Source organism: Osmerus mordax, chromosome 14, assembly GCF_038355195.1.
Source record: "Osmerus mordax isolate fOsmMor3 chromosome 14, fOsmMor3.pri, whole genome shotgun sequence".
Classification (NCBI taxonomy): domain Eukaryota; kingdom Metazoa; phylum Chordata; class Actinopteri; order Osmeriformes; family Osmeridae; genus Osmerus; species Osmerus mordax.
Genome location: NC_090063.1, coordinates 17,210,000 through 17,233,358, shown reverse-complemented (window position 1 = coordinate 17,233,358; position 23,359 = coordinate 17,210,000). Strand labels below are relative to the sequence as shown.

The 23,359-nt window shown below is 39.8% G+C and overlaps 2 protein-coding genes and 1 long non-coding RNA gene across 3 annotated transcripts; all 3 read left to right on the top strand.

Moving 5' to 3' along the window:
- The first annotated feature begins 600 nt into the window (after positions 1-600).
- Positions 601-3,237, top strand: LOC136956593 (interferon-induced very large GTPase 1-like). The gene has a single exon (XM_067250517.1). It carries the CDS (start codon positions 1,057-1,059, stop codon positions 2,755-2,757), a length of 1,701 nt encoding a protein of 566 aa, XP_067106618.1. The 5' UTR covers positions 601-1,056; the 3' UTR covers positions 2,758-3,237.
- Positions 3,238-11,369: 8,132 nt separating this feature from the next.
- LOC136956790 (uncharacterized) lies at positions 11,370-13,450 on the top strand. Its single transcript, XR_010878238.1, has 3 exons — positions 11,370-11,455; positions 11,549-11,650; positions 13,331-13,450. It is a non-coding gene; the product is annotated as an uncharacterized lncRNA (long non-coding RNA).
- Positions 13,451-16,548: 3,098 nt separating this feature from the next.
- Positions 16,549-23,076, top strand: LOC136957017 (interferon-induced very large GTPase 1-like). The gene is made up of 3 exons (XM_067251105.1): positions 16,549-16,822; positions 17,292-17,488; positions 18,218-23,076. Exons 1-3 carry the CDS (start codon positions 16,549-16,551, stop codon positions 22,685-22,687), a joined length of 4,941 nt encoding a protein of 1,646 aa, XP_067107206.1. The 3' UTR covers positions 22,688-23,076.
- Positions 23,077-23,359: the final 283 nt, after the last annotated feature.

Below are 23,359 nucleotides of genomic sequence, written 5' to 3'. Positions count from 1 at the left end.
TGTATACTGTACAATGAACAAAATTGTATGGCCCTGAACATTGTGCTTTCCATTTGTTACAGTAACAGTACTGACTGCTCAATAGATTTTGACTGGTTGCAGGTTCATATCAACAAAGAACAAGAGTGAGTTGTGAGTAGTGAGATGCAGGGTACAGTACTGTATAGGGGTACAAGGAGGAGAAAGAACATTCTTTACGTGACAGGAGTGCACCAGTCTTTTGTGTAAGTTCCTCAAAATGTATATAGATCACCACTGTCATTTAACAGATCTAAGATGAAAATTATATTATCCTTATACCATGGTCTGGGTGAATACTCGATTCTGATTGGCTGCAGGGGTGTCCATTATCGGGTGATAAGGATACCTACTGCGTCATTGCAGCAAAACTGTCTTTTCACCGTTCTAAATTATTCCGCTGGCTACATAGTATGAGCCTATACAAAGTGTCTGAAATAAGTAACCATAACAACGGGGACGGAGTCAAAGCCTCCATTTACCATTTTGAAAGACTTTAACAAGCTAAATTGTATTTACAACAATGAGTGACTTGAATATTTATTTTAACCTATTTGAAAAGAATGAATCACTGCATTGTGTGTGATTCTCAGTCTAAGAGCCACGATGATTCCAGTTTAAAGAAACTTAATGCTGAGCTCAAGAAAAACAAATAATGGGGTAATAAAGAAGAGCCGAAACATGAACGATGCAGCTCTTGTGAAGAAGCTACGCTCTGCGGTGAAAGATGTCTTGAATTCTAAACCTCTCACTGTTAAAGGGAACAGAATGGCTGAGGTTGCACGTGAGTTGGGTATCATAGTTGATGAGGACTACAGTCCATGTGAGAGTGCAAAATCTAAAGCAGACAAAATAACCAAAAATGCCCTGGACATACATAAATACATGGACACACAGTTGCCTTTACAGAGGAACACTTAAAAAGAACTCACTAAACTGGAAAAAGATGAATGCAAACCTAAAAAGGTTGGGGACGAATACATTGAGGTATACAGACAACAGAAAAATGAACTAAGAAAGAAGCAAGTGGATGCTGGCATGAGTCAAAGTATCAAAGATTTCATTGCGGGTTTGAAAACTTCAGAAGAGGAGCGCTCTTATTTCCTCAAGTGGATGAAGATCAACCTGGACAATTTATCTAGAACACATTTGTCTGACCTCAGGACGATGTATCGAAATGTAAGTCAGAACTGTTCTGAAGAAAATGACCTTGCCAACATACGTAAATATATTTTCAACAGTTCCTTGGGTACAGAGCATTTCTTCAGGGAAGTTGGCCAGCTATATGAGGCAGCCATGTTCTCTGTTGACCTGAAACAGGAAATTCAAGAATTGCCAAGAATCTGTGCTGAGTTAATGTTGGCAGGCTCTCCATTGGAACTGATGGATGGAGATGTGTCTAACATCCCAATGAAGTGGATAACTGATGTTCTGAAGGAACTTGACTCTCTCACCAAACCCAACAACAAGATCAGAGTGGTTACAGTTCTGGGGTGTCAAAGCTCAGAGAAGTCCACTCTTCTTAACACCATGTTTGGAGTTCAGTTTGCTGTCAGCAGTGGAAGATGCACCCGAGGAGCCTTCATGCAGCTGATCAAGGTCAAACATGAGTTCAGAGATGAGATCCAGTGTGACTTCATCATGATCATTGATACAGAAGGTTTAAAGGCTGTACAGTTGTCAGAGATAACTGACAACTATAAACATGATAATGAGCTGGCCACACTTGTGGTAGGAGTGAGTGACATCTCCATTGTGAACATTGCTATGGAAAACGGCTCAGATGTGAGAGACCTCTTGCAGATTGTAGCTCATGCCTTCCTCAGGATGAGAGAGTCAGGAAAGATGCCTTGTTGTCAATTTGTACACCAGAATGTGACAGATATTTCAGCTCCTGACAAAAACTGTATGGACAACAATATCCTGTTAGAGCAGCTAAATGAAATGACAAGAGTTGCAAGCAGGATGGAAAAGATTGATGAATGTGATTTTACTGACATCATCATCTACAAACCTGAGGAGAACTGCAACCTCCCAGGTCTGTGGCATGGTAGTCCACCCATGGCTCCTGTCAATGAGGGTTATAGTGCAGCTGTGGCCAAACTGAAGCAGCAGTTGATCAATACTTTAGAAAGTCAGTTAGTAGCTGCTCAAACCTTCCCAGAGTTCTGTGAGTGGTTAGAATTTTTGTGGACAGCAATTAAGAAGGAGAACTTCATCTTCAGCTTCCGCAATAGCCTTGTGGCTGAAGCTTACAACAAGCTGTGTGTGGAGTTTAGCCAATGGGAGTGGAAGTTTGAGAAACACATGTACAACTGGCTGATGAATGCGAAAACAAGGGTGGCAAACTATGGTTTGAATAAATCTGAGGAAATATCTGGCTTGAATACTGTCTTACAGCAGTTGACATCTGATGCAAACATGGAGTTACACAGCAAAAGAGAGTTTTTTTTAAATGAAGTGACAAAATATTATGAAAAAAAACAAGGGACTGCCCATCTGGTTGAAGAATACAGACAAACCTTTACAGACATGGTAGAGAACCGAACAAAGGTGATGAACAGCACTGTGAAAAGACAACTGGAAGTTGCTGTGGATGTGAGAAGAAGCACATTCACGGTAGACAGCATTAAAAGAAACAATAGAGATATTCTGAACAAGAAAGTATCTGAACTTGTAAAAAAATGTGATAGAGGGGATCGGCCAATGACTGACCAGGAAATAGAACACGAATTTTAAAAGATGTGGGACAAAACCAAAGGAGAGCTCTCATTCGGAGGTCTGGAGGTAAAACATGTGGCTAAAGATATCCATGTATATCTAAACTACAACTTGGGAAAAGAAGTTTCAAACATCATAACGATGCTGAATAAGGCAAAACCCATAGAAGAGCAAGGGAAGGGTGAATTTGATGTGAAAAAATACGGCCGTTTTGTGCTCAAGTCAATCAAGAATAACATTTTCAAAGAAGCAAATGAAAGTGAAAAGGTAAAAACAGAAAGTAAACAAAAGTTAGCTAATGAAATCATAGTCAAGTGTAAGACGCTTATAGCAAACAAGTTGAAGCAAGGACTAGACTACCACTATACTCACACCAGGGAAATACTGGAATTAATAGATGAGAACCTTGAAAAACAGTGTGACTTAAACATCAGTGCTGAGATTGCTGCAGCTCTGAAAATACACATCTGTGGATATGCAGCGAGGGAATTCCAGAGCATGCATTTAGTCATTTAGCAGCATGCATGATGCTTTCATCAGAGACAATGACCCACGACAAAACCTGGAGAAATTGAAACCACAGTATCTTAAGGACTTTAAAGACCTTTACCACAGTAAGGATTTGTGCAATAGGAAGGCTGATGAGTTTACTGACCAATGTGTTAAACAATCTGTCAGGGAACACATCAAGAAAGGTATTGGAAAGAGAATTTTTGATGAAATGCAATCAGATAACTTCAGGTCAAGGAGATATTTTCAGTTCTCTATGATGAAAAACCTGATATCATCAGACTTTTTCACATTCTTTAAGTGCATTGATTACTATGATGGATACTGCTATGAGTTCATGCTCAATGTATTGGTAAACCATTTCTCAAATGGAAATGTCAGCCTTGCAGACATCCAGGTGAAACGCTTAAAAGAAATCTGTTATAAGATACAATACGCTGTTTCACAGATATCACAGAAGTTAGGTAGTGATGGAAAGGCTCTATCAGTCGCACAGTTCATTCAGGAATTAGTCACAGAACTGTCAGAAGAGCTGGTGATTCACAACGAAACAACAGGATTGAATTTGGACAATTCCAAGACGCAAGAATTCTCCAAAATGTTGACAGAATGTATCACAAAAATGGAAAACTGCCTCACAGAAGAGTTTCTTAGTGATCAGGATGTGCTGGCAACGTTGAAAAGTTTACCTGACTTTCCTCAAGACATGCTTCACAGTAGTTTACTCGGCTGTGGGAAACAGTGTCCATTCTGCAAGGCACCCTGCAATTTAGAAGGGAAAACTCACACAAAGCACCGTGCTTTCATTCATCGACCTGTAGGATTTGGAGGGATCTTCATGAATTCATCAGAAAAACTTCCGACCCAAAACTGCTTGCATTTTCTAAAAAAAAAACACATGTGGTTACCTGAGTTCATGCAATATCGCAAAATGAGCAAAGTTTGGAACCTACAGCCCATCAACAGCACAATCTCAGACTACTGGAAGTTCCTGTTTGTGAAACATAATGAGGAGTATGCTGAAAATCACGGTGCCTTGCCAGCCGATATACCAGAAGACTGGAAAAAAATCACAAGCGAGCAGGCTTTGAAGAGTTTGACAGAGGAATATTACCCAGACACAGAAGATCAATTAACATAGAATATGAAAGTTGGAATAGTGACATACAAGCAGTAGATGAGTCATTTTACATCAGACCTCAACTCATCAGCTATCAAGCTAATTGTCATGACAGACAGCATGCTTACAGTTTACCAATCAAAACGATAACTGATGAGGACATAAAACAAATGATATGTTAAGCAATTAGATTTAAATCAAATTACTAGTGATATTCATTAAACAGGGCATGGACATACTGTATAATAATGCATGAAAAAAGTTGTTTCGTTTGTCAATAATATAGTAGTGTTGAAGAAAAACATAATTTTTGAAAATACATTGTAGTAGTTGGAAATCTTCCAACTAATTTGAGTTATATGTAGAAGTTTTTTTAGATGAATAATTGTGAATATGTGTGTTGTTTGCGGTTTTGGAAAAAAAACTTTGTATGCATATATAGGGAATATGTTTCAGCTCAGTGGAAGATTACTTAAAATCAAGAGATTGCAGTTTCAAATGTATCCTGTGTGTCACTTTGGACACAAGTGTCTGTTAAATGTAAACATTAATATTACTATGCAGACAGGTTTTTGATTTAATGTTAATTTGTGAAAATTATGGACATTTGTAACAGATGTCTATACACTATATACAAAATGCAGACATGGAAAAATTCTCTTCAACCCAATAGTTCACTTTTGAGTGTTTGATATTAAGGACTTTAAATTGACTTTAATGATGGTTTAGGGGGATGGGATGTTCAAATGACTATGTAATTTTTCTTAAGGAGTTGAATGTATAGGTCTAATAAAGAAATTGGTCATATGATTTAGCAACAGATTTTGAAAAACTCTCAACTGTGATATCAATGCTCCAATATGGAGTAGAATTATGTTTTTTGTGCAATTGTTTAACTGACCATGTTTGTATAAGAATTATGTCCTCATGGAACTGATTTTCATCATACAGATAATTTCTCTTAACGTTTTTTCTTAAGGAATGTGACGCATATAAATTGTGAATGTTTTTATCAAGGCCAGATTAGTACCCCAAAGGGCCCCTGGGCACTGAAGCTCATGTGCCAAGCAAGCCTTGTGGAGACTGTTTTTATGCATCCAGAAAATATTTACAATTCTACAATCTCGGAGGGCCTTTTTGATTTTTGTCATATATATATAGTGTGTATATATATATATATTTAATCTACAGGATATAATGAAAATCCATTGTAAAAATATATATTCTCTTTCTTTGCTGATATAAAAGAGTTTAAACCAAACATGTGTCAAGTTAATTTGCCTGCAATAAAACTGTCAACACAGTTTATAATATTATTCATTATTTTTCTAGTTACATAATTTGATTCATTGTTTTTCAAGTGCTATTTGACCAAAACTAAAATTAGTGTTGAGTGAGAAACAGACGTCCCCAGTGTGGAGTTTATGATGTTAGTGTGTAAGAGGTCCTCCGTGATGTTAGTGTGTAAGTGGTCCTTCATGATGTTAGTGTGTAAGTGGTCCTTCATGATGTTAGTGTGTAAGTGGTCCTTCATGATGTTAGTGTGTAAGTGGTCCTTCATGATGTTAGTGTGTAAGTGGTCCTCCATGATGTTAGTGTGTAAGTGGTCCTTCATGATGTTAGTGTGTAAGTGGTCCTTCATGATGTTAGTGTGTAAGCGGTCCTTCATGATGTTAGTGTGTAAGAGGTCCTTCATGATGTTAGTGTGTAAGAGGTCCTTCATGATGTTAGTGTGTAAGTGGTCCTTCATGATGTTAGTGTGTAAGAGGTCCTCCATGATGTTAGTGTGTAAGAGGTCCTTCATGATGTTAGTGTGTAAGTGGTCCTTCATGATGTTAGTGTGTAAGTGGTCCTCCATGATGTTAGTGTGTAAGAGGTCCTCCATGATGCAGTCACACCACAGGTCAGAACTCACTCAAACACTGCAACATACTGATACAAATTCAGGATTGTTATAAATTCAGATAGTGCTGGTATCGGTTTCAAATCTGTTACAAAATCTGTTTTCTAATCCAATATGTTCTTTACGTAACCTCAGACATGCAAAACATTCTTAAATATATTAGATAATACAGGATAGAAATATATGTAAATTAATTTAATTGAAAGTGGACCCAGGCCCTGATTGGCTTAACCCATACAACATAATTTAATACATGGGATTGTTCCTATATTGGAAAGACAAAAGAGATACCTGGAAAGTATATCTAAAATGTATGTAGCCTACATCAGATGAATTACAGCAGAGACCACACAGAAGAAGACTGAGTCTAAGCAAGACACGAAACACGTTCAGGAACAGTTCACAAATAGAATAGTCGACACAAAAAGACAGTCAAAAAGGACATCCCTTTGTAACACAAAAACATGACATGGTGAATGTATACATTAACGTTTTTTTTTATTCCATTGACATATAAAGCTCAAATTGCTATGCAAATTGTATTGAAATTAAAAGCAAGCTTCATGATGTTAGTGTGTAAGAGGTCCTTCATGATGTTAGTGTGTAAGAGGTCCTTCATGATGTTAGTGTGTAAGTGGTCCTTCATGATGTTAGTGTGTAAGAGGTCCTCCATGATGTTAGTGTGTAAGAGGTCCTTCATGATGTTAGTGTGTAAGTGGTCCTTCATGATGTTAGTGTGTAAGTGGTCCTCCATGATGTTAGTGTGTAAGAGGTCCTCCATGATGCAGTCACACCACAGGTCAGAACTCACTCAAACACTGCAACATACTGATACAAATTCAGGATTGTTATAAATTCAGATAGTGCTGGTATCGGTTTCAAATCTGTTACAAAATCTGTTTTCTAATCCAATATGTTCTTTACGTAACCTCAGACATGCAAAACATTCTTAAATATATTAGATAATACAGGATAGAAATATATGTAAATTAATTTAATTGAAAGTGGACCCAGGCCCTGATTGGCTTAACCCATACAACATAATTTAATACATGGGATTGTTCCTATATTGGAAAGACAAAAGAGATACCTGGAAAGTATATCTAAAATGTATGTAGCCTACATCAGATGAATTACAGCAGAGACCACACAGAAGAAGACTGAGTCTAAGCAAGACACGAAACACGTTCAGGAACAGTTCACAAATAGAATAGTCGACACAAAAAGACAGTCAAAAAGGACATCCCTTTGTAACACAAAAACATGACATGGTGAATGTATACATTAACGTTTTTTTTTATTCCATTGACATATAAAGCTCAAATTGCTATGCAAATTGTATTGAAATTAAAAGCAAGCTTCATGATGTTAGTGTGTAAGAGGTCCTTCATGATGTTAGTGTGTAAGAGGTCCTTCATGATGTTAGTGTGTAAGTGGTCCTTCATGATGTTAGTGTGTAAGAGGTCCTCCATGATGTTAGTGTGTAAGAGGTCCTTCATGATGTTAGTGTGTAAGTGGTCCTTCATGATGTTAGTGTGTAAGTGGTCCTCCATGATGTTAGTGTGTAAGAGGTCCTCCATGATGCAGTCACACCACAGGTCAGAACTCACTCAAACACTGCAACATACTGATACAAATTCAGGATTGTTATAAATTCAGATAGTGCTGGTATCGGTTTCAAATCTGTTACAAAATCTGTTTTCTAATCCAATATGTTCTTTACGTAACCTCAGACATGCAAAACATTCTTAAATATATTAGATAATACAGGATAGAAATATATGTAAATTAATTTAATTGAAAGTGGACCCAGGCCCTGATTGGCTTAACCCATACAACATAATTTAATACATGGGATTGTTCCTATATTGGAAAGACAAAAGAGATACCTGGAAAGTATATCTAAAATGTATGTAGCCTACATCAGATGAATTACAGCAGAGACCACACAGAAGAAGACTGAGTCTAAGCAAGACACGAAACACGTTCAGGAACAGTTCACAAATAGAATAGTCGACACAAAAAGACAGTCAAAAAGGACATCCCTTTGTAACACAAAAACATGACATGGTGAATGTATACATTAACGTTTTTTTTTATTCCATTGACATATAAAGCTCAAATTGCTATGCAAATTGTATTGAAATTAAAAGCTGGAATTTTTTTTAAAAAGTCAGGTCAGTCAGGTCACCTGAACCTGCACTTCAACTGATTCATTTAATTGATTTAGAATTATTTTGTGCTTTAAAACATTTTGCATAATTTCATATGTCAAAATGTCACTGACTTATTCCTTTGCGATTGAGAGGAGTGGCTTTTGACTATCTAGATCATTCTGACAGCTTTGCCATTTGTCTCTGCATCCAAGCTATGTTCCTGGTTGGTTCTGTAATGTAAAGCTGCTGTCACTTGTTGTCATCCAAGATGAGCCCTTTTAGGTTTCCTCCAATAGGCCTGTTCTACCTGTTATCTGGAACGCAGAATCTCAGGTTGGCACTAGGGCAAAACATCAACGTATTTCATGGACCAGTTAGATGAAGACACAAACTGAGAAACACTCTCAGCTGATTTAGGTAAGTACTGATTTAACTGAATGATTTAGCAGGCAAATATGTTGAAATGGTCATCGCTTTTAAATTAAGAGACTGTTGAGAGAATGTGTTGTCTGACCTGGGTAAACAGTCCACCACATTTGATTAATACCAGATTTCTTAATAAGGGTTGGTGTTTATGTAACTCTGTCACTCTGACACTCTGCTTTACACAATACCTACTCTCAGTCCCACCTGATACTCAACAAGACATAGAGGATGAAGGGTTTTATTAATTTGGCTTCTACTGATTTGACTTAATCTTGTGGTATAACTAGATTCTGCAACATTATGCACTGTGTGCATAATCTATAAAAACATTATGTTTTTATAGATAGGGGTCATAGATAGGATACAAACTATTACAAACCTCTCTTTAGATCATGGTTTTCTTATGTAATTAGGAATATTCATAATATTATACTCACTCATTTAAAAATATAATAGATTTAATTTAATCTGTCCACATAAATTTGTTTGACACATGCGTGAACTGTAAGTCGTTTTGGCCAAAACACCTGTTGAATAAATATATTAAAAGTACAATAGAAATGATGTTTCAGCAAAGGAAAGTGAAAAGTTGTGTCTATTATAAACATGTTATATAGATAATGAGGCCCTCTGAGTGTTGTTAAGCAACTCAGACGGCTCAGTGCCAGTGGAATGTCAGTTTTCTAGTTTTGGAGCCGCCTGCTACTTTCCAGCCAATCGCCTTCAGAGAGGCGGGCCTTTCTCTTGGCTTATTTTGTGAAATCACTGTCAATCAAATTTGAGAAGATGTGAATAACATAACATGTATTTTGCATGCAACACTACTACTACTACTATTTATAACAGACATGTTTGTATTTTGGTTTGTTTATTCGTTATCAAATGAACTGCCATACATGCATGAACAGAGCAATGAAATTCATAGGTGCAAGCTCTCAACGATAACAGAAACAATGTATGAACTGTAAAGAAGATTATAGATATAAGTGTAAAACTAACAATAAGATCTATAATACTTTTATACAATGTTAGTGAAAAATGTAGTGGCGTTTATGTTATTTACATGTTGCTAATGTAGTATAATAACAACTCGGTCCAAGACAGTATTTTGAGTTGTTCAACATGTTAGAATACTGAAGATTCAAACGCAATATTATTATTAACGAGTTTGAAGGTACGAATGTGTTTGTGACTCTACAGGCTGATAGACTCCCTGATGCTCCAGTGATTCTTGGGTCTGAGGGTTGAAGGAGCATCCAGGAGGGGAGAACAGGAGGGGGGAGAACAGCAAGGAGGAGAACAGGAGGAGCTACAGGAGAACGGACTAACCCCCAGAGCAGCATGGACGAAGCTACAGGCCCTCCTCAGGAGGAAGTGATCTCTCAGTTAAAGAGGTGAGAGAGGATGCCTGTTGAGGGTGCAGCAACCTGTTTAAAAAGAAGGAATTTAATCTTGTGGATGACATAACATCGACTGTACTATTGTGTCTGTCATACCTTTGGCTTCCTTGTTGCAAGGTCGAAAAAAATATTTCAAAACGGGGAGTCAGGTGGCTGAGCGGTTAGGGAATCGGGCTAGTAATCTGAAGGTTGCCAGTACGATTCCCGGCCGTGCAAAATGACGTTGTGTCCTTGGGCAAAGCACTTCACCCTACTTGCCTCGGGGGGAATGTCCCTGTACTTACTGTAAGTCGCTCTGGATAAGAGCGTCTGCTAAATGACTAAATGTAAATGTAAAACCTAAAGTTAAAAACCCGCCCACAAGGAAGGAAAAGTAGATCCCTGCAAGTAGTTTCCCGTCCAATTCAGAGACAAATGCTGTATTCCCACATAAAAAAAAAGATATGTTTACCATTGCTTTTGTTCTATTTACTCAATATCCATAAAGAAACGATCCAATGAGAATTTTTCACAACGAAACATTTCTGCAGCTGCGGCACATTATAATAGTAGCCCCCCAAAAAACGCAGCTCAGTCATTTTTCCCGCGACTGCATTTTCCCAATTGCCCAATCATGCTGGAAAACAATGACCCAATACTGGCCAGTCAGTCTAAATTTTAGATACTCCAGTCATATATTTTTTTTAATAATGCGAAGTTGCAGGTGGGTTTTACTGGAGAGCAGCGCAAAAATTGATTCTTTATCAGAGATTCTACACCACCTAATTTAATTATATAATCACAAGACGCATCATCCAAGCAAATTTATTTATTAAGTACTGTTCAAAGCAGCAAACAGCTGAACTGTGTAGCCTTTTATTTATTAATAAAAAAAGATTTACATTGGAGTGTAACTATCCTCAGCTTCACCTTGAGAGCCCTTTAGCTGTGACATAATAACCATATACCACGGTCTGAGCTGTTGCTCAATTATATGATCATGGTCTCAGTGGTTGATATGTTGATAAATCAGAAATCAGAAGTCAAAGGGCAGCATGGGCACTGCACTTGTTATTAATTAATGGATGGCTCTCTGATGCTTTTATGTGTAACCATCTCTGAATTGTTTATATAATAGAGTGTCTTTGAAGGAGGCAGAGTTACCATCAGCCAGAGAGGACGACCAGTCCATCCATGAGGGAGATCAAGCCATGGAGCCCAGGTGCAGTCCATCTACAGTTTGTCAAACTGATGAACTCAGTGTTTGAATGTGACTGTGGTATGAACCACTGATGCTGATGAACTGTTGTTGTAGGGTGGATGAGGAGAGGCCAGTGTCACCAACACCCAGTTATCTATCAATGAAGTCGATGGACAAAATCATTGATCTAAAAAAAGGAGATAGTACTCAAGATATGTAAGTATCTATTGAATGTTATAAATGACGTTAAATGTTGCCATCAATGTTAATTGGGTGTGCTTTGCCTTCGGCAAGGGCACAACCTTTGTTCTCTCACATATATATTATTATTATTCTTTTTATTATTCTTTTTGCCCCCCTAAAACTCAGTCAATATTTGGCCTACATAGACAACCTAGGTGTCAAAAGTTTCGTCTTGGTAGCGATTGAGTTGCTTCTATTGGAATTTACGTTCCGTTGCATGGTTTAAGTGGAAATTAAGTGTTTGTGGCAAAAAGTGAAGCTAACGGTGGCTAACTTGCTAGCCACAGTCAATGACGCTATTTACGTCACTAACGTCACGAAAACTCGCATGACTACCTCTTGCAGAACATTAGTTTAGCAGCTAACTGCTTTACTGCAAGGCAGCTGCAGAAACGCCACAAGCAAAGAGGCCAGGGTGATAACTATTTACTAATTTTACTTTGTGATATGACACACAATTGTGACGTGTAATGTACAATATAAGCTGATTTTATTAAGGAAGTACATCTACTTTCGGAAACAGTAGTCTACTATTTCACTGAAGTATTAGCATCATGACATTAGCCTCTGTTGCCCGGGCAACACATACTACAGTGGTCTATGATGCATCTGTTTTCAATCGTTAAAATAAACATTCCTCACAAATAAATTTTCGTTGTAGGATTTATTATGACATTACATTACAAGTAAAAGATTTGTGGGTGAAATTATCATTACCTGTGGTTTCAAACCAGTGTTGCTCACTGAAACGCTGTAGCCTACGCGAGACACTACAAAAACATTTACACAGCTGTAGGAAGTCAAACGGCGACAGAACATTTTCGGCACTCCCCTTACTTAAATCAAAAATCTATCTAACTACTAACCTTAACTTCATTGCCACAGCCTAAACTTTGTCAATCTGTTCATGAAAATAATTAATTTCAGCCTAAACCGTACAACGGAACGTTAAATCCAATTCAACCAACGCAATCGCTACCAAGACGAACGCAGTAGTCTAGTACTGTACCGTAGTAGTACAATTTACCGGGGCAGCTTCTCCACACAGGGCTATATCGCACTTGGCGTTGTTACTGACAATGATCGCTACCAGTGAGCTTTTTATGAAAGCGATTTTCCACTAAATAAAAGTCAAGCTTATTTACGTTTTTGGGGGCATATTTTCAGTTAGCAGATGGTACTGTTTGAATCGCGATTCCATCTTCTACTGCCGGGTAAGGTCGTAGAATAATCTTCAAAGGGGGTTCTTTATTCATGAATGAATGCAATATGAGTAGGCTAAATTCCTTAAAATATCACGAGGAGGGAAAAACTTAAAAGGACGTTTAAGTCATAGAGATTAGGTCAATTTTTACACCGGTCTGACAAATGTATTCGTTTTGATTCAACGATGAGGCTGCCTCTTGCAGGTGAAATAAGACATCTATTTTATTCTACACTTCACTCGTATTTTCAGTTGTAAATGAGCAGCAAAAAAAAATGCTTTTAAATCTATGTAATCTTTATAAATAATAAGTATGCATTTTTATATAAAGTATACATAAATATCAGTTGTAAAAATTGAATCACTTGCAACCGACGCAAGCAAGCACACCCTACAATTTCCCCAGAAATTGTACCCTCTCTAGTTGATGTTTGTTTTGTCACTACCAGTACTCAGATCTGCACGGTTCATCCTGCCAGATCAGAATCACCAACTCCCAGTCATTCAGCCATGAGTAACTATTCAATGGAACACCCTGTCAACTCCGATGATGGAGGGTTACCAAAGATGTGAGATATACTCTTTCATAATGTTTCAACTTTGATTTTCTACTGTAAAACACTTCATGCTACTATTTTGACTGTATTTGTTTTGTTACTGTGGTTCTACAGTAAAATACTGAATGTTTAAATGTGTAACTTTTGTAAATCATTACATTACACTGAGATGATTTTTTGTCTGCAACATGTAAGGAAGAATTATAGTAATGAAGTTCTTCACAACCTCCCTTCTAACACCAGACCAGGAGACGTTCTCTGTGACTCCTGCTCTGATGTTAACATTGACAAGAGAGCTGTGAAGACCTGTCAGACCTGCAGCAGCTCCTACTGTGAGAAGCACGTCAAGAAGCACTACACTGAAGCACGCTTTCAGACACACCAGTTAGTGGATGTGCCAGGAGGTCTGGAACTCTGCCAGGATCATCTCAAGCCCCTTGAGGTGTTCTGCTGGACTGACCAGGTGTTCGTCTGCAGTCAGTGTTCTGTGACAAAGCACAAAGGACATGACATCCATCATCAGACACAACAAGCTGGAGGAAAGGTAGCTGTTTCTGCTTTATAAGGAAATATAGATAACAGTATGCAGTACTAAAACTTTCCATGCATAATGAACAGACGTATGCCAATTATTATTTTAACTTTGTTATTGATTTCAAACTTGTTCTGTTCATGTAGCACTCTGCTGCAGTGGGAGCCCAGAGACCACGTTTGGTTCATGGTAGATTTCTGTCTTCTAAACGCTTCTTTTTCCCCAATTCCCAATTCATTCAGTTTCATCACTTCAAGGAATAGTTAGGAAGTCATCCAAATCCTATATCTCGGTTTTCTTGTTTCCATGTCAGTGCCGCCCCCTCCTGGAGAGATCAGCTTCCTGTCAGTGAAGCCAGACTCTGTGACTCTGACCTGGGGACCTCCTGAGGGTCTGGAAGGATCCAGGAAGTTCAGGGTGACCTGGGAGGGTGATGGAACACACAAGAGCCTTATAGTAACAGACATGTACAAAGTAGAAATAACTGCACTCCAACCTGGTCAGAAGTATGACTTCAGGGTGGCCACTGAGGGGGACCATGGCAACCACAGTAACCTTGTCTCAGCATCGACATACACAGGTAGGATCCATTGAGAGTATCTTTGGGTTTGTGTGTTTGAACAATTATTTGTACATAACAAAACTTTTTTTTAAATCTAAATGTCTTTCAGTGGTCCCGCCTACCAGGAACATAAAGGTTGACCGGTTTGGACCATCTTCCTTCAAAGTTCACTGGTCCAGATCTCCAGGAATGGACCATGTTCCACAGTGTTTCCTCGTATCCTACAGCAGTCCAGGAGCACAGCCTGTAGCGATACATGCTGAAGACTGCTACACAACACTGACTGACCTGCAGCCTGACACTCAGTACGCTGTTGAAGTCTGTACTGTGCTGAACAATGGACAACAGAGTGATCCTGTCAACACAACTATCTGCACTAGTAAGATCATTTATGAACACATTTGTTAAAGCAGGGCATCTACAGTAAATGTTTCATTAAAATTAAAATCACTAAAATTGCATTTCCTTCATCAGGTGTCCCTGCTCCAGACAAGCTGACAGTTGTCTCAGTGGACGCCACATCAGTCACTGTGAGCTGGGAACAGCCAGGTGGAATGGACCAGACCCAACTCCAGTACCAGGTCTCCTACCAGAGTCCAGGAACAGATCAACTCACCACCATCACCACCTCCTCACTCAGCATGACTCTCTCTGACCTGAGACCTGCCTCTGAGTACTCTGTCAGTGTCTGCAGTCTGCTAGACAACAGGGAGAAGAGTCCACCTGTGTTAAAGACCTTCACCACCAGTAAGGCCTTGTTAGGAATATACTATGTTTAATTATTCAAACAAAACAACTGGCAACATCTGTTGATCCCAAAAGGTAACTTGTTAAAATGTTCTTTACTTAAGGAGTTCCACCACCTGCTGACTTGACCACAGAGCAGGTGCACCCCTCCTCTGTGACAATGAAGACTGACAGGCTGATGGACAATGTCATTGGTTTAAAAAAAGGAGATAATACTCAAGATATGTAAGTATCTATGAATTTAATAACTTACTGGTTATTAAATGTTGACATCAATGTTGATTGATGTTTGTTTTGTCACTACCAGTACTCAGATCTGCACGGTTCATCCTGCCAGATCAGAATCACCAACTCCCAGTCATTCAGCCATGAGTGACTCTTCAATGGAACACGCTATCAGCTTCAATGATGGAGAGTTACCAAAGATGTGGGATATACTATTTCGCACTGTTTCCATAAACCAAACATTTTGACTTATTTCAAAGTATTTGTCTTTCAACTGTAAATCAAGTACTTTGACTATCTTATATGTAGTTCACTTGGTTCAACAGTAAAAATTGTTACATGCATACATTTTTGTATACTCATTACTTTACACTCAGATATATGTTTGGTCTGTAATATAGAATTATAATAATGACTGTTCTTCACAACCTCTCTACTAACAGGAAACCAGGAGACGTTCTCTGTGACTCCTGCTCTGAGTTCTTGGACATTGACAAGAGAGCTGTGAAGACCTGTCAGACCTGCAGCAGCTCCTACTGTGAGAAGCACGTCAAGAAGCACTACACTGAAGCACGCTTTCAGACACACCAGTTAGTGGATGTGCCAGGAGGTCTGGAACTCTGCCAGGATCATCTCAAGCCCCTTGAGGTGTTCTGCTGGACTGACCAGGTGTTCGTCTGCAGTCAGTGTTCTGTGACAAAGCACAAAGGACATGACATCCATCATCAGACACAACAAGCTGGAGGAAAGGTAGCTGTTTCTGCTTTATAAGGAAATATAGATAACAGTATGCAATACTAAAACTTTCCATGCATAATGAACAGACGTATGCCAATTATTATTTTAACTTTGTTATTGATTTCAAACTTGTTCTGTTCATGTAGCACTCTGCTGCAGTGGGAGCCCAGAGACCACGTTTGGTTCATGGTAGATTTCTGTCTTCTAAACGCTTCTTTTTCCCCAATTCCCAATTCATTCAGTTTCATCACTTCAAGGAATAGTTAGGAAGTCATCCAAATCCTATATCTCGGTTTTCTTGTTTCCATGTCAGTGCCGCCCCCTCCTGGAGAGATCAGCTTCCTGTCAGTGAAGCCAGACTCTGTGACTCTGACCTGGGGACCTCCTGAGGGTCTGGAAGGATCCAGGAAGTTCAGAGTGACCTGGGAGGGTGATGGAACACACAAGAGCCTTATAGTAACAGACATGTACAAAGTAGAAATAACTGCACTCCAACCTGGTCAGAAGTATGACTTCAGGGTGGCCACTGAGGGGGACCATGGCAACCACAGTAACCTTGTCTCAGCATCGACATACACAGGTAGGATCCATTGAGTATCTTTGGGTTTGTGTGTTTGAACAATTATTTGTACATAACAAAACTTTTTTTTAAATCTAAATGTCTTTCAGTGGTCCCGCCTCCCAGGAACATAACGGTTGACCGGTTGGGACCATCTTCCTTCAAAGTTCACTGGTCCAGATCTCCAGGAATGGACCATGTTCCACAGTGTTTCCTCGTATCCTACAGCAGTCCAGGAGCACAGCCTGTAGCGATACATGCTGAAGACTGTTACACAACACTGACTGACCTGCAGCCTGACACTCAGTACGCTGTTGAAGTCTGTACTGTGCTGAACAATGGACAACAGAGTGATCCTGTCAACACAACTATCTGCACTAGTAAGATCATTTATGAACACATTTGTTAAAGCAGGGCATCTACAGTAAATGTTTCATTAAAATTAAAATCACAAAAATTGCATTTCCTTCATCAGGTGTCCCTGCTCCAGACAAGCTGACAGTTGTCTCAGTGGACGCCACATCAGTCACTGTGAGCTGGGAACAGCCAGGTGGAATGGACCAGACCCAACTCCAGTACCAGGTCTCCTACCAGAGTCCAGGAACAGATCAACTCACCACCATCACCACCTCCTCACTCAGCATGACTCTCTCTGACCTGAGACCTGCCTCTGAGTACTCTGTCAGGGTCTGCACTCTGCTAGGCAACAGGAAACAAAGTAAAACCGTGTCTACAACCATCAGAACAAGTGAGATGTCTCTACTGTACAAGTGCTGAGAAAATTAAATGTAAACTGGATTTAGACAGGTCATAAAAATAAGTGTTTTAAACAGAATGTCTCAAATGTCTCAGTTTTTTGTTTGACTGACTAATTTTTACTTTCTTTTTTTGGGGGGGTTAAACAGAACCACCCAGCCCAGCACAAGCCTCTGTCAGATCCATTAACACAACATCAGTCCAGCTGACCTGGGGTCTGCCTGAGTCAAGACACGCTCCACTCAGCTTCAAGGTGACATGGAACCATGGATCTGTTGTTACAAGAGACAACAGAGCGGATATCACTGGTCTCAGTCCTGAGACTGAGTACATCTTCAGCATCTGCACCACTGATGAGAAGGGGGTGGAGAGTGACCCTGTCACTGCTAACATACGCACAAGTAAGTACAGTTATGACTTACATTTCATTGCAGTATTTTCTTTGATAACTTGTTTCTAGCAAGTACAGCATACCTTTGCGCATGAGTTCAGTACACTCACGAGAACGTTTTCTTCACTGTTGCAGAGTGCAGCCTGAATTCATATCTGAAGACACTGGGACTGGAACAGTCTTATGGAAAGAAAGTATCACTCAATGAAAAGCTTGCTATCAAAGCCCAAATGTTTGATCCAAAACATGTTCCAACTCCTAAATCTCAGTGTAGTTTTTTTCTTAGAGAACTGATGAAAGCTAATGTTTTAGCACGAGATAAGTTAAGTAATCTGTCAGATGAGAAAGATCTTGTGAATCCACTAGACCTCATAACTGCTCTGTTCTTGTGCTCTGGTCATTTCCTGCAGCAGGAGATTGCCCTCAAAATGTCCTTGTGTCAGTTTGCTGTTCCTCTCCTTCTGCCCAACCATGACACACAACAGATCACCCTGATGTTGTGGGCCATGAGGGACATAGTGAAGAAGTACACAACTCCTTCAAAAGAGTTTGTTGAGGACAGCGTTGTGCTCGCTAATCTTCCCATGGTATCTTTTGTCAGACTTGGGTACAGCAGCTTGTCAAAGTCAGAGCTTCTAAATGGCGTATTAAGCAAATCTCAGCAGACCAATCGCTCCTTTGTTCACCGAAACATGACAGGAGGCAACAGTCCAAGGCAGATCTCAGACGGGTTAGTTGAAGTAACCTGGTACTTTCCTTGTGGAAAACTCAACACTGATGTCTTCTCAGAACCTGTGGCTGTGGCTAATCTTTGTGGAGATATCCAGGACTTTCCAATCCAGTTTGAGTTCCTCTGTAAAACATCAGCTGCAGTGTTTGTGTTCTGTGATTGTTTCACTTCAGACATTAATGTACCTGTAAAGCACCTGGCAGATCGACAGTTCTTTGTTGTCAGTAACACTGAAGCAAAGGGCTATGATGCAGCTGCATTTGAACATATTCTGCAGCTAAAACAATCTGTACACATTAAGAAAGACAGTCAAATGAACAATTTCCAACTTGTTCACAAGCTCCACTCTGTTGTCAGAGAAGTTGTGAAGGCAAACCCAGTCAAGTTCTCTGTGGAGAAAATGGCAGAAGAGGCAAACAAGTTTAATATCCATGTAGACGAGGACTTTAAGCTCTGTCAGGCTGGAAGGAAGACAGCATGTTCAATCACTGACCATATATCTGACATATCAGACTTCAAGAACAAACATCTTCCACTACATGGAGAGATACTAGTGGAGTTAGTCAAAGTTGAGAGAGAGCAAAGTAAGCATAAAAATGCAGGCAAGAGAAATATTGAAGAATACAAAAGTGAACTTAGGATGAAACAAAATGAATTAAGGACAAAGCAAGTCAACAAGGGTGTGAATAACATTATGACCACATTCATTGATGCTTTGAAAAATTCTGAACAGTGCTGCTTTTTTCTAAAATGGATGAAGATTAACCTGGATAATCATTCAAGAGAACATCTATCAAAACTGAGAGAAAAGTACAAAAACCTTTGTGAAAGCTCTTCTGGTGACGAGACAAAAATCTCAGACTTGGGAAAAATCATTTCTTCCAGCTCCTTAGGAATAGAACACTTCCTGAGAGAGTTGGGACAGCTGTATGAGTCAGCTCAGTCACTGCCAGAGAATCATCCCACTCTCCGACAATATGAACAGCTGCCAAGAATCTGTGCCCAGGTCATGTTGGATGGCTTTCCATTGGAGCTGATAGATGGAGATGCATCGTACATCCCAATGAAGTGGATATCAGATGTGTTGAGAGAACTTCACAGCTTGACCTCCTGTAACAGCAAGGTCAGAGTGATCACAGTGTTGGGGGTTCAGAGTTCAGGGAAGTCCACTCTCCTCAACACCATGTTTGGGGTCCAGTTTGCTGTCAGCGATGGAAGATGCACTCGTGGAGCCTTCATGCAGCTGATCAGAGTGGAGGAGGATCTGAAGGAGCAGCTGGACTGTGACTTCATCATGGTCATCGACACAGAGGGGCTGAAAGCCCCAGAATTGGCACAACTGGACAACAGTTATGAACATGACAACGAACTGGCCACTCTGGTTGTAGGCCTCAGTGACATCACAATCATCAACATTGCTATGGAGAACGCTGCAGAGATGAAAGATATTCTACAGATTGTGGTCCATGCTTTTCTCAGGATGAAGGAAGTGGGGAAGAAGCACATGTGTCAGTTCGTACATCAAAACGTCCCAGATTGTTCTGCACATACTAAAAATGCCAATGACAGACGACTGGTACTGCAGCAACTGAATGAGATGACTGAGGTGGCTGCCAAAATGGAAAGGAAAGAGCACAATAAGAGGTTCACAGACATCATGGATTATGACCCTGAGAAGCACAGCTGTTACCTCCCAGGTCTGTGGCATGGTAATCCACCCATGGCTCCTGTCAACGCAGGCTACAGTGAAGCAGTGAGTGAGCTGAAGAAGAGCATTATTCAGAGGTTGGTTGATGCAAAAACACCTGGTGTCTCAATCCTACAGTTCTGTGAACGGACCAAAGATGTGTGGAATGCAGTGAAGCATGAGAACTTCATCTTCAGCTTCCGTAACAGTCTTGAGGCTGTTGCCTACAACATGCTCTCAGTGGAATTCAATGGGTGGGAGTTGGACCTCAGAAATCACATGCAAAATTGGTGGCAACAAGCTGAGGCAGAGATATCAAACCACGGCACTGTGGCCAGTAGTGTTGGTACACCCTCTCACCTGGAAGATCTCAAAGAATGTCTCAAGCATGAGTGTACTTCTAAATTGGAAGAGGAAGTAAAGGCATTGATGCAGAAACTGACCCAATATTTAGAACAAAAACAGAAATCTGTCCACCTGTTAGGAAAATACAGGGAGGACTTTGTCAACAGCATTCATATGCTAAAGATGGAGACTAAAAACTCACTAAGGAGCAAAGTTGATATGGCAGTGGAATGTAAAAAAGACCAGGTTAAAATAGAGGGGCTCAAAGAGACCCAGTCTGACAAGATGGAGGAGCAGGTGATAAAACTTCTCGACAAATGCAGAAACAATCAGAAGCATAAAAGATCGGAGCTGAGATCTGAAGAACTGAAGAAGGAGTTTGATCAAACATGGGACACTACAGTGAAATCATTGGACATCAGAGGGCTTCATAAGCAGGACATAGACACAGACATACTTAGATGCTTGAGAAATAACATGGAGAGAAAAGCAAGTTCGGCCCAAGAAATTATCAATGAAATAAATCGCTTGGATAAAGCCTCTGACCTCAATGAGGACTGTATAGCGAAATCCAAAAACTGGTTTCAGAAGGAGAATAAAAACAAAACCATGGAATTCGAGATCAAGCTCAAGTGTAAAAGATTCATTGATGAGAAACTTTCTGCAAAGTCAGATTACCACAGCACGTACACGATACATATCTTGAAGCTGATAGATGACAGTCTTGAGAAAATCCCTGACCTTCACACAGATGCAGACTTTGAGGCTAATCTAAAGATTCAGATTTGTGGCCATGCATCTAGAGAATTCCAGAAAATGCAAACAACTTTCCTTGAAGCCAATGACCCTTTGAAATGTCTGGAGAATTTCAAACCTGAGTACTTCAGGAACTTCAAGGACTTGTTCTATCAGAGGGACCAGTGTGACAGAAAGGCAGAGGACTTTTCCAAACTCTGCTTGGAGCCTGCAGTGAAAGAGCATGTCAACAAATCACTTGGGTTAGCCATTGTCAAAAAAGTAATGAATGAAACAAACGCAGGCATTGAATTTCGTACTAGAACCTTCTTCCAGTTCTCAATACTGAAAAGCCTTTTTAAAGGTGAATTTGAACAGTTTGAGAGATACATAAATGAATATTCATCCTTTGTGGAAGCATGGATTTTTCAGAGAATTGTTGATTTTTTCTCTGGTGATCACACAATTGCAGATTTAGAGGACAAGCAACTTGAGAAGATAACAGGGAAGATAGAGGATGTGATCAAGGATCTGGAAGCTCCCCCAAATGAGGGAGACACTAAAACAGACGCCTGCAGTTTCATAGAAGCCATTTGCCAGACTTTAAGCAAAGACCTAGTCATTCCCCAAGATGCACTCAAATCTGTCCTTCATTTGAACAAGGCTCAGACAAAACAATTTTCTGATTGCCTGAAAATCTATGTCAGAGAGATGAAGCAGTCTCTTAGTGCTGAATATCATGAAGACACAGACCTGAGAGCCAAGCTAGAGAATCTACCATTAAAGCCTCAGGAAGAACTCTTCGATCGCTTGTTCGGTTGTGGAAAAACATGTCCGTTCTGCAGAGCACCTTGTGAGGCTGCTGGGAGAGGTCACAAGGAACACTTTGTGACCATCCACAGACCACAAGGACTTGGAAATTGGCAGAATGATTCTAAACACCTGTTACTTGACATATGCAGCTCTCGAGTGGCCAGTGAGATGAGGTTTAGTTGCTCAGATACAAACGATGTGTTTCATCCATACAAGGATTATCGGTCAATATACCCACACTGGCGTATTCAGCCAGACCCCAGCATTGAGGCCTCTGACTACTGGAAGTACGTATTTGCAAAGTACAACCAAAAGTTTGCAGACAAGTACAAGGCCCTGCCTGCTGACATACCTGCTGAATGGCACGGTATCACCCAGGAGCAGGCCATGGAGAGCTTGGAGAAGGTTTACAGACTGAAAGCACAATAGCCAAGTGTCAAAGTCACTTCCGTGATGTGGGACAAAAGTAAGGACAAGATAAAGAGTCACTCAAGCCATCCCTGGATAAGAGAGAAATAGATAATAATGACACACTATGATCACGATTTCCTGCCAAGTGCCATACATTATGAAATTGTGCATTACCTAAAAAGGTAACATACTGTACATATGAACAATCCTTCATACTGTACAAAATGTTTTTGTTTTCCTGACAGTTGTAAAAACAAGTAATGCTGATATTTGAACTTTGCCTGTATACAATAGTAAGTTTTCAATCATAGAATGCCAAGAAGATTGCATTTCATACAGTTCCTGGAACTGAAACTGGGTATTAAACACAGAACAATACATTAATGGCAGGCTTTTTGTTTAGTAATGTATGTTGCAGCAATATATTTTACATGAGGACACAGAGCCAGATGGTGTGGAACCAGAGTGATGACTCAGAACTGATTAGAAAGTCATCAGCATCACAGAAGTCATCCTCTGTTCAAGGAGTGAAACAGATTAAGGTTTGATGACACAGTCTTCATCACTTGACAAGAATGCACACATTTATGAAACATACATAATTAACTCAGGACACATTACTAAAAGAGTAGAACCCCAAAGCCTATTTTCAGCGAACATTTGTTCACTTATTGTTTTCCTAGGCATTCC